Raw genomic sequence first — 13,153 nt, forward strand, 5'->3', positions numbered from 1 at the left:
TGCAGAAATGGGGCGGACACTGTTACACAGATCCTGCTGTGATCACGCTCAGGCAAAGCTAGCTCGAGTGCTCAGATCTGGGTGCTCATCGTCCTGGTTAAACCGGACAGCAAAAATGKACTGTGTGTACTTCCTGGCACAGAGGAGCTCCAAGGACAATGCCAGCAGCAACAATCTTCTTGCCACTCACATATCCCTTTGACAGTAGTTATTATGCAGCTTTCCAGTGTTTGCAGGGGCCAGACTGTTCCAGACCTACAGCTGAACTGGGATCGAGGGATTTAAGCTGTGCCACTGGCACCCTGCAGACTCATGGGCAAAGTCAAACAACTCCTTTATGCATCAGGTTCCCTGTCTGTCCAGCTGAGACATTTTTCCACGCAGGGGTGCTGCAAGGATTAAGTCAATGTTTGCAAAGCACTTTTGGATTCTCAGATGGGGAAAGCTATGCAGAAGTGCAGCTTAGCATGGTGACCACTCTGCACTTCTACCGACACTGGTTTTCCAGACATTTGCTTTCCTAGTTCGCTGGCTTGTCACCCGGCACTCAGCCTCATGCCGAGAGACACTCCCTGAAGTATATTGCCTCCCCCCGTACAGCATTCCTCACTCAAGCAAGACACCACTGAATGGCGTCTCGATGAGAGAGTATGCCTAAATAAGCAGGACTGGATTGGAAACTTACTGCTTAGTGGTTGCAGAATCGGAAAGTCTAGCCAGAACTAGACAATTTCAGAGAACACTGAAACGCTCCCCTTTATGTAAAAGTTTGCCTCCAAGAACTGAAGACAGGAAACCAGCTACACAGACAACAGTTTCCCTCCACCCAAGTAAAGCAGCAATCAAAACCTAGTGCAACTGGAAGCAGCAAAGTGCAGACTCGCCTGCACTATTACCATAAGAGCTTCCTCAAAAATGTTCCTCAGATGGAGCTTGTTAATTTGCATTAACCTAATGCTAYGCAAAGCATTTACTGAAAGAAAAAAAATCAGCATGCCCTATTTATCAAGTAAAAGGAACTACACAGAGTGGACTCCAGTCCTGCAAGCGGTAGTGCTGTTATTCATCCACTCCTAACTTGGCACTAGAGCAGACTAGATGCCAGTCTGGGGTTATCCCAGGAGGACTTCTGGAGTGACACAACTTCTCTCTTTTCCCACACAGGAAGGGCAACAACCTGAGATGCTCAGTGTGCAGTGCACCAAAAGGCCACATCCAGGACAGTCCTGCCAGCCCCACCTGCCGGAGGGTTGTTCCCTGGCCTATTTGCCAGGAACCTGCTTATATTTCCCTACACAGCTGGAAATTGTTCAGGGCTGGATAGAATTAAGCACACGGGCACAGAGCTACCATATGTTCAGGGTTCTCTAGACTTAACCTGTTCTTCTGCCTGGAAATTGAATGCAGATGAGATCTTAGATATTTGGGCATGTCCTGGGTTCCTGCACAAATGACCACTGTGCGTGAGCGGCTCACCACTGATCCTGGGGGACCTTCATGCGCACTGTCATCTGGGAAATCCCAGACAGAAATATGGGAACTGTGTGTGAGCTGCCTGTTGAACCACACTGCTTCATCCTTTTTAAGAAGAGGGAGAGATATAAACGATAAAGAGAAGCTGGATAAGCATTGTGTTTTGTCAAAGTAACACAGGCTTGGGAGACCTTTCTTTACTACTCAAACGTCACCTGAGACACTGGGGATGTGGGTGGGCATTACTTGAATCCTGGCTCAATGAAGTGTAGCAATTACTGATAATTCTACCTTCAACTCATGCAGTAATGCAGTTTGCTAGCTCTAGGTTTCTATTCTGTGGCTCAGCAGACAGGAGCAGTAGAGCTGCCCRAGTCAGCCAAGGGGCAGAAAAACATCACTTTCAGCAACGCTGTGTGATCAAGGGGACCTTTGAGGGGTGGAAAAGGTCTAGAATTCTTCCCCTATCCCAATTCTGGCTCTCACTGCAACTGTGGCAAATTAACTCCTCTGTCCTCATCTCAGAAGTGGAGATACTGCTTACCTACCTCACAGGAGAGCAGAGAACTAATTGCTGGGGACAATTAAAGACTCAGCCCCAGAATTTATTACATCAAGAAATTAAACAGGGAACTAAGCAAGACTCCACAAGTGTCACTGATCTTTGACATCTGGAGTCCCCGGCCCACTGAGATCTTAGCAGCAGCAGTGTTTAGTCTGACATCTAGACTTTCCCTATTGATAACAGCTAACAGTATCCAACAGGGGCAGAATCTGCACAGTTCAGGAGMCTGGGAGCCTTCTGTTTTTGTCTGACTGAATAGCACCTACCAAGCTGATGGGTCCTAAAAAATAAATAATGTGCTGCTATAAAGTACATTTCTATTCATACACACCTCATTTTTCCAAGTAGTAATCAAGAGTATTATGCTACCTATGGTCAAAATGATTAGTCATGTTTCCAAAGATTAATTTACATGTTCTTTTGTTTAATGCATACGAACTGGTTTAAGGCTGCTTATGAACTGAGCTAACAGTCATTTTGAGAAACAGATGTCCAATGCAGTTTCAAGCATTAAGAGTGCTTTTATTCATATCCTTAGGAGAAAAAGGGCTACACAGTCTACAGTAATAACACTAATGAATCAAAGTGCTCAGCTGCCCAACAGAGTTTTGACAGAAACCAGCTTTTTCTCAAAGGAACTTTTTTAGGACTCTGGGACAGCGAACAACTGGTAATATGCATGCTTAACATGCAAGTATGTGCTTTGCTGGAGCCAAAATACTGAATTAAGCCCTATCTGCAACCAACCAAACAAACAGAGGCTTTTGTATAAGTGCTGAAATGGTAACTGCATAAAAACAGGGAAGTCTATATGGATCCCCACAATTTTATACAAATAAATATTAGAAAGTTTGAGTGTTTCTGGTGTTACTTTGTGACACTGAATGCAGAACAGGTTGTCTACTCTAAACCCTGACAGATTACTGTGGGTGGGTGGCAGCGCTAGGATAAAAGAAAGGGAAGAGAGCTACTAGGAAAGCAGTCAGTGGCTGCAAATCTATGGTAAATAAACAGCACATTCCTCTTCTGCATGAAGCCATTAGAGCCTGTGTCAGACCTGAACGTCCTAACGTCAGCTGGGTGCAAACTTGATGGCCTGGGGTTCTGCAGTGCTTCCTATGCAAAGCAGATTTGGAGCAACTTGCCATGGCCCGACAGAACGCTTCTGTGAAGTTCCTGAGAAGCCCCTAATGCATCAGTTACTCACAGGGCCCTTGCAATGAACCACGGGTTTGATATTTTATGGTCTGATGTGTACAGTGCAGGATATGATTACACACAAGCCTGGCTCCCATCAGCCAGCACCTYGTAATCGTTAACATATTTATCCTTGTGGTGCCTCAAGAAGATGACATTGTTATTAGTCCCATTTTTATAGATTCAGAACTGAGGCTCAATAGCTAAATGACTTGCCTTAGATTACACAAGATTTACACTGAAGGCCAGAACAGAGTCCCAGCTCTACCAGGCCCAAGCAAAGACAGTACCCAAAAGACAAGACCTATGTGCAGAGTTGTCCTCCATCTCAGGCACCCACCTACAAGTCCTACAAAAATCACTATATCCATACTAGGTTTTGTGCCTTTCATATCTTAGCCTTTGCCTCTACAGGTACCTGTAGGCACTGTGGATGTAGATACACTACTACATTCAAAAGCTGAACTTCTAAGTTACTTCCCTCTACAGCAGTGGGAGATGAGAAACACCAAACCATGCTCATGTACCAAGCAGCAGGCTGTCCAACTTTGCTCATCATTCTCTTTTGCTCTGTGTATACCACACTGGGCTGGAAAAAACATGGACTGGTAAGTGTTAGCCACAGCAAGGGTAACAATCAGGCCGGATTTAACTACAAGTTAGTTAGAGGTTGCAAGTAAACACCGCTTCCCAGCACAAGCCACTCCTCCCAGTAAGGACATGCTGTTGAACAAATTCCATTATATCTGCTGTGTGAATCAGGGGAAAAAAAAGCAACTGTACAAAGAAGAAAAAGACCTTTTCCAAACTCTGACTAGTTAGTAAGTACGGAGGAAGGAGGTGTCAGGAAACACTGCTGTTTAAGTTGAGACCTCTTCTATTGCTCAGATGCTATCACCAGACTTACTGCAGGCAAGACACAGCAGTCTGGTAACTCCCTTTCCTTAACTGAATTGCTATTATGGAGAAACAGGCTAACTATCAGTTTCCACAGTGGTAACCATAGACCTCAGAGCAATGTATTGATCTTCTAGGAGACAAACACTGGGAACCTGCCATTCCTACTATTAAAGCTTCAGGGARGGTGGGTGCCCAGCTGCTACAGGTAGGACAGATTTGCTACAAAGGGCACTACACAGATACGAAGCTCCAAATTTGACCTACCTTCCTCTCTGTCTCAGAACCGTTAAAAACACAGGTAAATATTTGTGTGTTCCATCTCTGACCTCTGCTAACATTTCAGCACTCCATCTCGAGCATATCTCTGTTTACTTTACCCTGGATAATATAAAGCTTTCTTATCTGAGCAAAGACTGCCTCCCAGCAGTAAAGCTTACCCAGCAGCTGCCTCCCTGCCCTGATGAGCACCCCAAATATTTCTGGTTGCCCCAAACCACTGTGAACACAGGGCTTTTAATGGGTATGCAGATTCATGCAGGAGCCCAGCATCCCTGAGAAACCCTGTTCAATACTCCTCAGCCTTCTAAGGCTGGGTGTGATTCTTGCACACCACACAGTACCATTTTATTTTTCCAGTGGGACCAACCTTTAGGCGGAGAAATACCACTTAGAATCTGAGTCAGGTCAGAATCCAGCTCCATACAATTATTACATAGCAAAAATAAGATTATTCTTAAAGCAGTAATAAGGCCATTTGAGATGTTTTTGAAAAATACCACTACCTCACATTATTTACTAGTACATTGCATCAGCAATTGACATAATACTTCCCCAAAGGACTTGGTAAYTCAAAAATATTCATAAGTCAGCCAAATCAGAAGTTACACAAAAAAAGGAACAAGAACAAACATCAGGGTCCTAACCAAGCACCAGGAATATTTTTCTCATAGAATGCTTGAATCAAGAATGAAACAGAGGAACTGAAACCGAGCAGGATGCTGGGCCTGCCTGGCACTCCAGGAAGGAGCCTGATGATCTTTACTCTTTGAACAAGAAAGCTCAAGTGTTCATGGGAGACTAGGAAACCAAAAGAAACACCAAGATGAAAGAATGCAGCAGAGACACATGCATTTTCTTTAGGTTTAGATTTCTTCAGATTTAGATGAAAACATTATAATTGATGGGAATAGATTTTACTAGTAAYTGAAACATAGCCTAAGATGGGAAGGGGGAAAAACCCACAGAACTGAAGTGCAGACACAGCAAATGGCTGAGACCGCAAGTGATTGCCTATAGATTCACCAAAGACAAAAATTACAAATGAGGCAAGATCTACAGGGCCACCTAGTCCCACTTTACTCCATTTATAGTCTGTAGACAAAAAGATACCAGGGTGGTATTGGCATATGATTAGTGCCAGTACTTGCCTACTTGAGCTAGGCAAGATCAAAGTCACCTTTTCTTAAAAAAGTAAAACAAAAAAAAACACTCCACAATATTTTAACCAAAAGGTTTGTAATTATGAGTTTGAAAACAAAATACTCGGGCAAAAATATCAAACACTGCTCTATTCCACCTAGCTCTCTGGATAGTACGGCACTGTTTGACCCAGTACATTTTACAGGGCTCGGTCCAGTCTGACCTCAAACACCGCACTGTGAGCRGCAAGTCCCCTAGGACACAGTCAGAGCCACTCTGCATTAGCAAGGTTTGCCCAACATCAGTCTCAACATCTGCCCTCCTAAGTATTAGCCTATTAACCCAGCCTGAGCAACTCTTTTCCCTCTATTCTTACACTTTGCAAGTATTTGCTGTTATCTTTCCTCTCCCCTGTCAAGTCTTTTTCCCACCCAGCTTTAACTTTGTTTTTCACTCTGAGGTCTTTAGTCTTCCTTCTCCTGTCATCTGAGAGTGCAGAATTAAACTTACGGTGCTCGGTCATGGTTCAACCCATTCTGTCTTTGTGCATTTATTGGAGGTAGAACAGGTTTGCTGTTAATCTCAAGCCCTCTCCGCAAAGTCTCCCTGATTTGCTCCGTATCTGCAAAGAGAATTTGTTTAATGTGATTTATTGTCCCCAGAAGCATCACACAAGAAGGTGTCAGCTTTTCCTAAACGGCCTGTTTCTATTGTGTGCTTCATCCAAACTCTTCCCCTTCAGAAAGAAATCAAGGGATAAAACAAGGCTGAATTCCTAATGACTCTTCTTGCAGCTTAGAAGTTATTTCACTGTTGTTTTGGGCTGCTATGTTATGTCAGGCAAGGACAGCTGGAACTTTTGCACTACACCCTCCTGATGAGAAAATTCTGAGTAGTTTTGTATTCCTTTCATAAATGAGGTGTTTGCTGCTTCTGCAGCTCTCGCAGAACCTCCTGACACTTTCAGCTTTCGTGATGGGAGTAGGCATAACAGGAGTTTGTTCCTTTACCAAATTAGTGCAAGAGGGTCCCTGAGTTTCTGCACTTGGCTTTGCAAATCTGTCAATTAATTTACAAAAATATCCACAAGAGAAAGGAATTTTATGCAGGGTAAGCTTCATCCTCAAGCTGACATTTGAAAATAAACTGCAAATTATGCAGTTCGAATGCAGTCTTTCTACTTCTTCGTTTTCCTGTAATGCCTAGTGGCCAAATACTTTAAAAGGATGTTCATACCCCAGCTTTCTTAGACATTTTCTCGTSTTTTTTGAGAAATGTGAGAATCAGGTGCAGAACAAAATATCCAAGCTATTTCAGAATCATCTGAAGGACGGGCAAATATCACTGTGTAGATCTGTCTCAGGCTTTTCATTTGTGGGGCTTGGGGAGAACAGTGTGTAGTCTTTTTAGATCCATTGCAGTTCAAAATATTTGTGCAGAAGCCAGATGGACTGYTACATGCATTTATTTATTTATTTTTTAACTATGGAATCAAAAAACAAGCAAGATATCATTCCTATGGAAACCATCATTAATTTCTGGAAATCTCAAACCCTTAAATTTTACATTACTTGACCAGTTTGAAAGCTAACATGCGTAATTTCAAGTGTGCTTAATGGCTGTGACATCTGCAGCCTGAGATGGCACCTCACTGTAAAGGGGAACTCCACTGTACTCAATTTCTTCTTTCCAGAGTTACGTATTTGCAAGTATCACTTGAGTTCAGCTACAGCAACATGCAGTGTCAGTCCAACTTGACACCAGGGAAGTGACAATGTTAAAAAGGAAACATGGCCTGGAAAAATGCAGTTGCTCCACCTTGCAGGTACTTAAGGTCCTGGTTTCAACCAGAGCTCTCTAACTTTGGAGATTTAGATTAGGAATAGCCTAAAAACTGGAAGATAAATTCAGACAAAACAATGCAAAGATTTCTCTCTCTCTCCCCCTACCCCTCCCATCTGCCTTGAAGAGGCCATACCAAAATTCATTCCACCCCCCTGAGACACACTGAGCCTTCCCGTAAATGGGGTGGTTGTTATGCATCCCACRGTGATGCATGACTCTCAGCCCGCTGCCCAGACCCACCAGAGAGCGGGCCCAAAGGCCAGCGCAGGACTTCTCACCTTTCCCGGACAGCCGCCGTGGCTGGCTTCCAATGCAAATGCTCCTGCTGTCTTCATCATCCTCCGGGGGCCGGCTGAGATCATCCCAGGCACACTTGGCACTCACGCCGCTCAGGTTTGAGCCATCTGTCTCAATTCCTTTGTCGACTCTCTCCTGCTTGAAAAGATCCAAAACCCCAAGACTTTTTTGGGTGTGGCTTGGATGTGAGCTGGAAGCCCTCCGGCTCTAGGGCAGCATCAGCTCAGCTGCCTTCAGCAGCCCTTACGTGTCCCTCCTCTGCCGCCYGTTTCCACTCTCTGCACCGCCATCCTGATCAGCCCGCTATGGGTGGTTGCACATTGAGCTAAGTTAGGGAGCTGATCTGAACTGGACCAAACCATTTTTTGGTAGCAGGTTGGTTTGAATTCCTATCCCATCTCCACTGTTTCATTGCATGGTCATTGCTGGCACAAAGCAGGGAAAGACAGAGGTGGAAATGAGTGGCCTGGCGCATGCAGGGCTGCTTTGTTCAGTGTCAGCTCCAGCTTACACCAACTTGAAGCATTTATGACACTACAGCGTATGCTCCTCTATGAAGCACAGCTTGGCAGTCTACCTGTTTTATGTCAGTGATAGACTCTTGAATAACTAAATGTAAGATCCCTTTCCAAGCTTACCAAGGAGTCCCAGAATAAAAATAGCTCACAGAGTGGCTCACTCTTCACAAGAGTTCATTATTTGCAAAMCGACCAGACAACTACTGCTTTTCAATATGTTGGTGTGTTCAGTCAAGTACAAATGTGCAAGGGAGACATAAGATCCGTGTGCAGATGTCAAAGCTTTTGCACAGCTTTCTCTATTGGCCAAATACACAAACTCCATCCCTTGCAAGTTGGGATTTCCAAGCATGTAACCACTGTTTGGATCTAGGAAGGTGTTGCACACAAACAGCATGCAGCTGGATAGTCTTAGACACCAGGCATTTTTTCAAGGACACATGCATTTGCTGCCAGCAAGCCTCTGCCTTAAGCTGCAGCCAAAACTTCCAAAGGACTCCTACCTGCTAATGGGAACAGGCATTAGTCTGAATTTCCACCTATTTCCCACAAGGGGGTAATGTTGAGCTGGACAAACTTAGAGCYGAGTTACAGAGGGGAAGGGCTGCTCTTAACGCTGTTACCTCTCAGCTGGCACTGAATAAATCAGGCTCATTTTCCCCTCTTCAGAAGGAGTGTCACTTCTAGTACCAATCAGTGGCACTAGCAAGATCTCCATCTCACTACATACATCTGGGTCACCTCAAAATATGTGATAACTTCCGCAGGACGCAAGGCAGACTTTGAAGATTTGAGGGAAGAGCAGAGCAGTTCTCTGCGTGTTACACACAACAGGAGCCGATCTCGCTCATTATTCCTACCYTCCGGTTTGACCTTGCCACTGAAGTCAAGAGACCGTGGGAGCATTCAGTGCTCTGCTCCCTAAGAAGCAGTTTCCATACTAAAACCCYCATGCACTCCTCCCCCTGCCCAGCTAAATACGCTGTACCCTATACAGAGCATTGCCTGTTCTTGCGACCATTCAAGAGAGGATTTGAGCAGCTCAGAGATAAGCACAAGGACTTGGGGTGTGGTTGCGCTGCAGTTTAAGCTGATCTAATTCACAGTGGCTGCAGTCCCACCCTCCCCCATGTGCTCCTACTCCTTCCCCCAAGCCAAATGTTTTTTTTTTCAGCTGGATCACCTCCCTGAACTGTCTCCCTGGCCCACGGCATCATGCAGAAGCCTGCAGCTAAGGGTAGGACCACAGCAATCCTGGCTTAGATAGACTGAAGCACTCAAGAAACTGCCTTCCTGCTGCTTCTCTCCCTGGAAGGCAGCTACCACATGCCGGCATCTTCCTCCAGTGTCATGGAAAACTGGCTTCTGGGAAAAAGTAATGGGAGAATCTGAGAAATAAATCCGCAGTAATTTTCTTTTGTTATATCCTAAATATAAAATGAGCTGTTCCGCCCAGAAATAGAAGTTGTGAAAAAAAATACATCCGATCCTACATACGCAAATGATGCTCTACCACGTGGCCCCTTAGGGAGCTCCCACAGTGCTCTGTGAGGACCGAAATTAGCTGGTGCGAGGATAGGGAGCTTTGGCTTGCCAGCATGCTTATTTTTCATTCCAGTGACTAGGGAAGCACGGGAGAGCCAAACTTGCCCTTGAGGAGGTAGAAGAAGAGCCCAGAGGGCCCCGAGGCCTCCAGCTGGACAAAGGCTGTCATGGGAAGCGCTTCTCCATGAGCACAGCCAGGGGCCCCGCTCAGACACAGTTAGTGCCCCCAGACGGGACACAGAAGCTAAGGGAAGGGGAAAGGCTCTGTAGCTCATCATCTGCATCTCAGCTGGTTTGCAGAGCACTTCCTTAGGGGAAGAAGTGCTACTCTGTTGGCATCTCTTGGAGATCAAGGGGGAACTGAKGGAAATGAGCTGGCCTAAGGCAGCCTAATTTGCATGCCTGTTTTATAACATTTGCAAGTGTTGATGCTAAAGGAGGGGGGGAAAAAAACAGAAAAACCCCACAGGCTCTCAGTTAGGGTGATGCACAGTGTTACCCCATCTTTGGCCAGTAAAGATGTGCCTGGTCCAAGGGGCCGTTCTTCCTCCCCGAAAGGGCCGCCTGAGCAGGAGGCTGGAGGAGCCCAGGGCAAAGGAGGTTCAGCTTTTTCCTTCCTCAAAGAAAGGATGTTTCTGTCCYATTTTCCTCTCAGCATGTGGGAGGGATGCTCTGAGGCTCTTCTAAGTCATTGATCCCTTTCTAAATGAGCCAGAGCACTGCAGCGTGACCCGCAGAGCAGCAACCACAACTCAGGAAATTCAAATCGGCTTTATTCTCTTCTATCTGCTAAGACAGAAGCAAAGCACTGAGAATCAGTGCAGAGCTAGGGCCCAAGGGGGACTGTTTGACAGTCCTGCCAGGGAAATCTGAATAGCCTACAGGGAAGCCTGGCCGAACAGAAACCAGCCAGCGTTGCCACAGCGTTAATTGCTGACATCCTGGGATGACGTCTTAGTTGGGAGCCGTTCTCAGMGACTTCGAACAGAAAGTACAGCTGCTGCTGCCAGGGCTGGGCTTAGGCCTCGACCAATTCCCACAAGAAACAATGCAGTCTCAAAACAAGCTCTGCCCGCTTCCCAGGCAGGCAACGTGCGCGCCGGCTCCCTGGAAAGTTATCCGTTTTCTCTCCCTTCTCCCTCCCTCGCCTCCACCTATCCTCCAGTGGTGCCTTTCAGCTCACGGGCACCCAGTAACACCACTAAGAAAAAACTGCGTGAAAGCCACTTTATCCTTTGCCCCCTAATTCAGGGCGGAAGGCCCGCAACGAGGGCTGAACCCGGGCTGGCACAGCCTTGCTCCTGGCACTTCGCAGAGCCTCTTCCCGGGACTCGGCACCGCAGAAGAAGCTTCTGCCCTGGGTCTCCCTCACAGTCTGCCTTCGGTGGCCGCGCAGCAGAAAGGAGGCACACACAAACCTGCACATACTCACTGCGAGAAGGGCAAGAGAGAACAGAAACAGGAATGTTTTCGACGTGAGGAAGTCCGGAAAGACCACAGACATAACAGCCTTCAGTGGCAGGACACACTAGTGAGGGAGAAGTACTTTTCTACTTGCCTTAACTTGCCTTGGCTGACTCAGATTCCAGTAAGCTGAGCTACTTTTCATTTACAGTAAATTGAAGAAAACCCTGTTATCATTAGGAATCACCAGTGCGTAGAGAACAGACAAACACCCTCCAGGAGGGGAGAGGGCACACGGGCAAAATTTGCAAGAGCCTGAAAATTAAAAAAAACTTAGATGTATTAGCACCCACACTGTGGGACATTTGTGGAACATTTTTTTCTCTCTCAGATTGGGGTTGTTATTTTAGATGAATGAATCCCTAAAAACAGTAAAAGTAGAATTTGGCTTTATTATTAAGCTTTCAAAACAAAAAATCTTGTGAGGCAACTAAGGCTAATCAGATACAGACACACAGGCCATAAGCAAATGCAATAGCTTGTATAAAACGTGCACATACGCACATGCCCTACCAGGCTAAGCTGTAAATTCTCTGTTAAAGGAAAATTCTCAGTGATTCACTGAAACAAGGTCAGCATGACACTGGATTTGCTTGGGACCCATCTACTTCAGTATCGTGTCTCTGCTGCAGGGATGCAGAACTGTCTGTCAAACATGTAAATCAGCCGTAGGCCATGGGACGGTAACCTCCCCCTGCTCCCATACAGGTCCTATTCTTATCTTTTAACTTTAGAAATTAATTTGAACTCTGAAGCAGAAAGTTTAATATATCTTCCTGAATGCATTATTAATGATAACTGTATGAGATACTCTTGGCTTCCCATTCTTTTTCAGATTAAACTACTTGGCCTCAAGTGACTTCCTAGAGGAATAAGTTACACTGTCATATCTGTGAAAAAATATTACTTTAGTAGGTTTTGAATTTTCTGCATGTCATATCTCCTTATATTTGCATATAAAATGAAGAAGCAAGTTCCTGATCTATCTTCTCTCAATCATGTACGATTCTATATGCTTATATCTTCTTTTTTCCCCCCTCCTTTCCAAAACAAGCAATCCAAGTCTTACTAATTTGTCTCATGTATGAGACTGCTCTCCTGGTCCCCCTTCTCTAAATTTTTTTCCTAGAGCTGCCATGCACCTGGGCCTAGACATGTGCAAGCCTGAACATCAGAACCACCTCTGAGAGGGCAAAAGGAGTCTTAAGACAGCTCTGGGATAATTGCAAACACGTTGGGAAGATCACAGTATGTTTACAGAAAGTAATAGAACTGCGTTAATACCATTAAACCAATTTCTCCTGGCTACTACAGAAGACATGACATTTTATTAACTAAAGACATACTTGCAGATGTGGGTCAATCTCAAATATTGTCTCTCCTCTTCGCATATCTGTTATTAACCACGGGCCGCCAGCTCTACAAAGAAAGAAAGGTAATGAACCAAACAAGGACTTTATCTAGTACTCTCCAGATGGAGTCCCCAGGGTGGACCTGTACTTGGAGGAGGMACAAGACAGTTTTAAAAAAGCCTAGAAGCCCCTCCACGCCACATATATATCCCATAGCACCCATTTAGCCTTTACATTTTTACATAACGAAAGCCATCCATGCCCTGACTGTTATCTGCCTAGTGCCTGGCACCACCAAGTCTTGCAACACAGTCAAGATCGGCTCAGGCTATCCCCTGGGTGGACCCTCTCACTCCTACAAGACTGAACTGCATTTTATTCTTAGTAGGCAACTCTGAATTGGGACAGAGAAGTCCAGCACAACCTGGGCCTAGGAAAGGCAAGCAAGGCCTGGGGCCGAGATTTACTACCTCCATTACACATCTAAAGATGCAGCAGGGTCCCAATGGGGCTTTGCTTTCTGCTGATATCAGCAGTCATGTTCAGTACCATGAAAAGCTTATTGCTTTGATTAATAT

General features: G+C 45.4%; 1 protein-coding gene across 2 annotated transcripts in view; it reads right to left on the reverse strand.

The window, feature by feature from the left end:
* The window catches only part of SUFU (SUFU negative regulator of hedgehog signaling), a 95,190-nt gene that overhangs the window by 24,217 nt on the left and 57,820 nt on the right, over positions 1-13,153 (reverse strand). Inside the window, exons 6-8 of one of the 2 annotated variants that reach the window (XM_026069729.1) lie at positions 12,570-12,642; positions 7,678-7,834; positions 6,065-6,176 (exon numbers count right to left, since the gene is read on the reverse strand). In XM_026069729.1, coding sequence (XP_025925514.1) covers positions 6,065-6,176; positions 7,678-7,834; positions 12,570-12,642 — 342 coding nt within the window. The remainder of the gene's footprint in view (positions 1-6,064; positions 6,177-7,677; positions 7,835-12,569; positions 12,643-13,153) is intronic. The other variant, XM_026069730.1, reaches the window with a different exon arrangement.

This window comes from Apteryx rowi, unplaced genomic scaffold (assembly GCF_003343035.1).
Source record: "Apteryx rowi isolate R43461 unplaced genomic scaffold, aptRow1 scaffold_3, whole genome shotgun sequence".
NCBI lineage: Eukaryota > Metazoa > Chordata > Aves > Apterygiformes > Apterygidae > Apteryx > Apteryx rowi.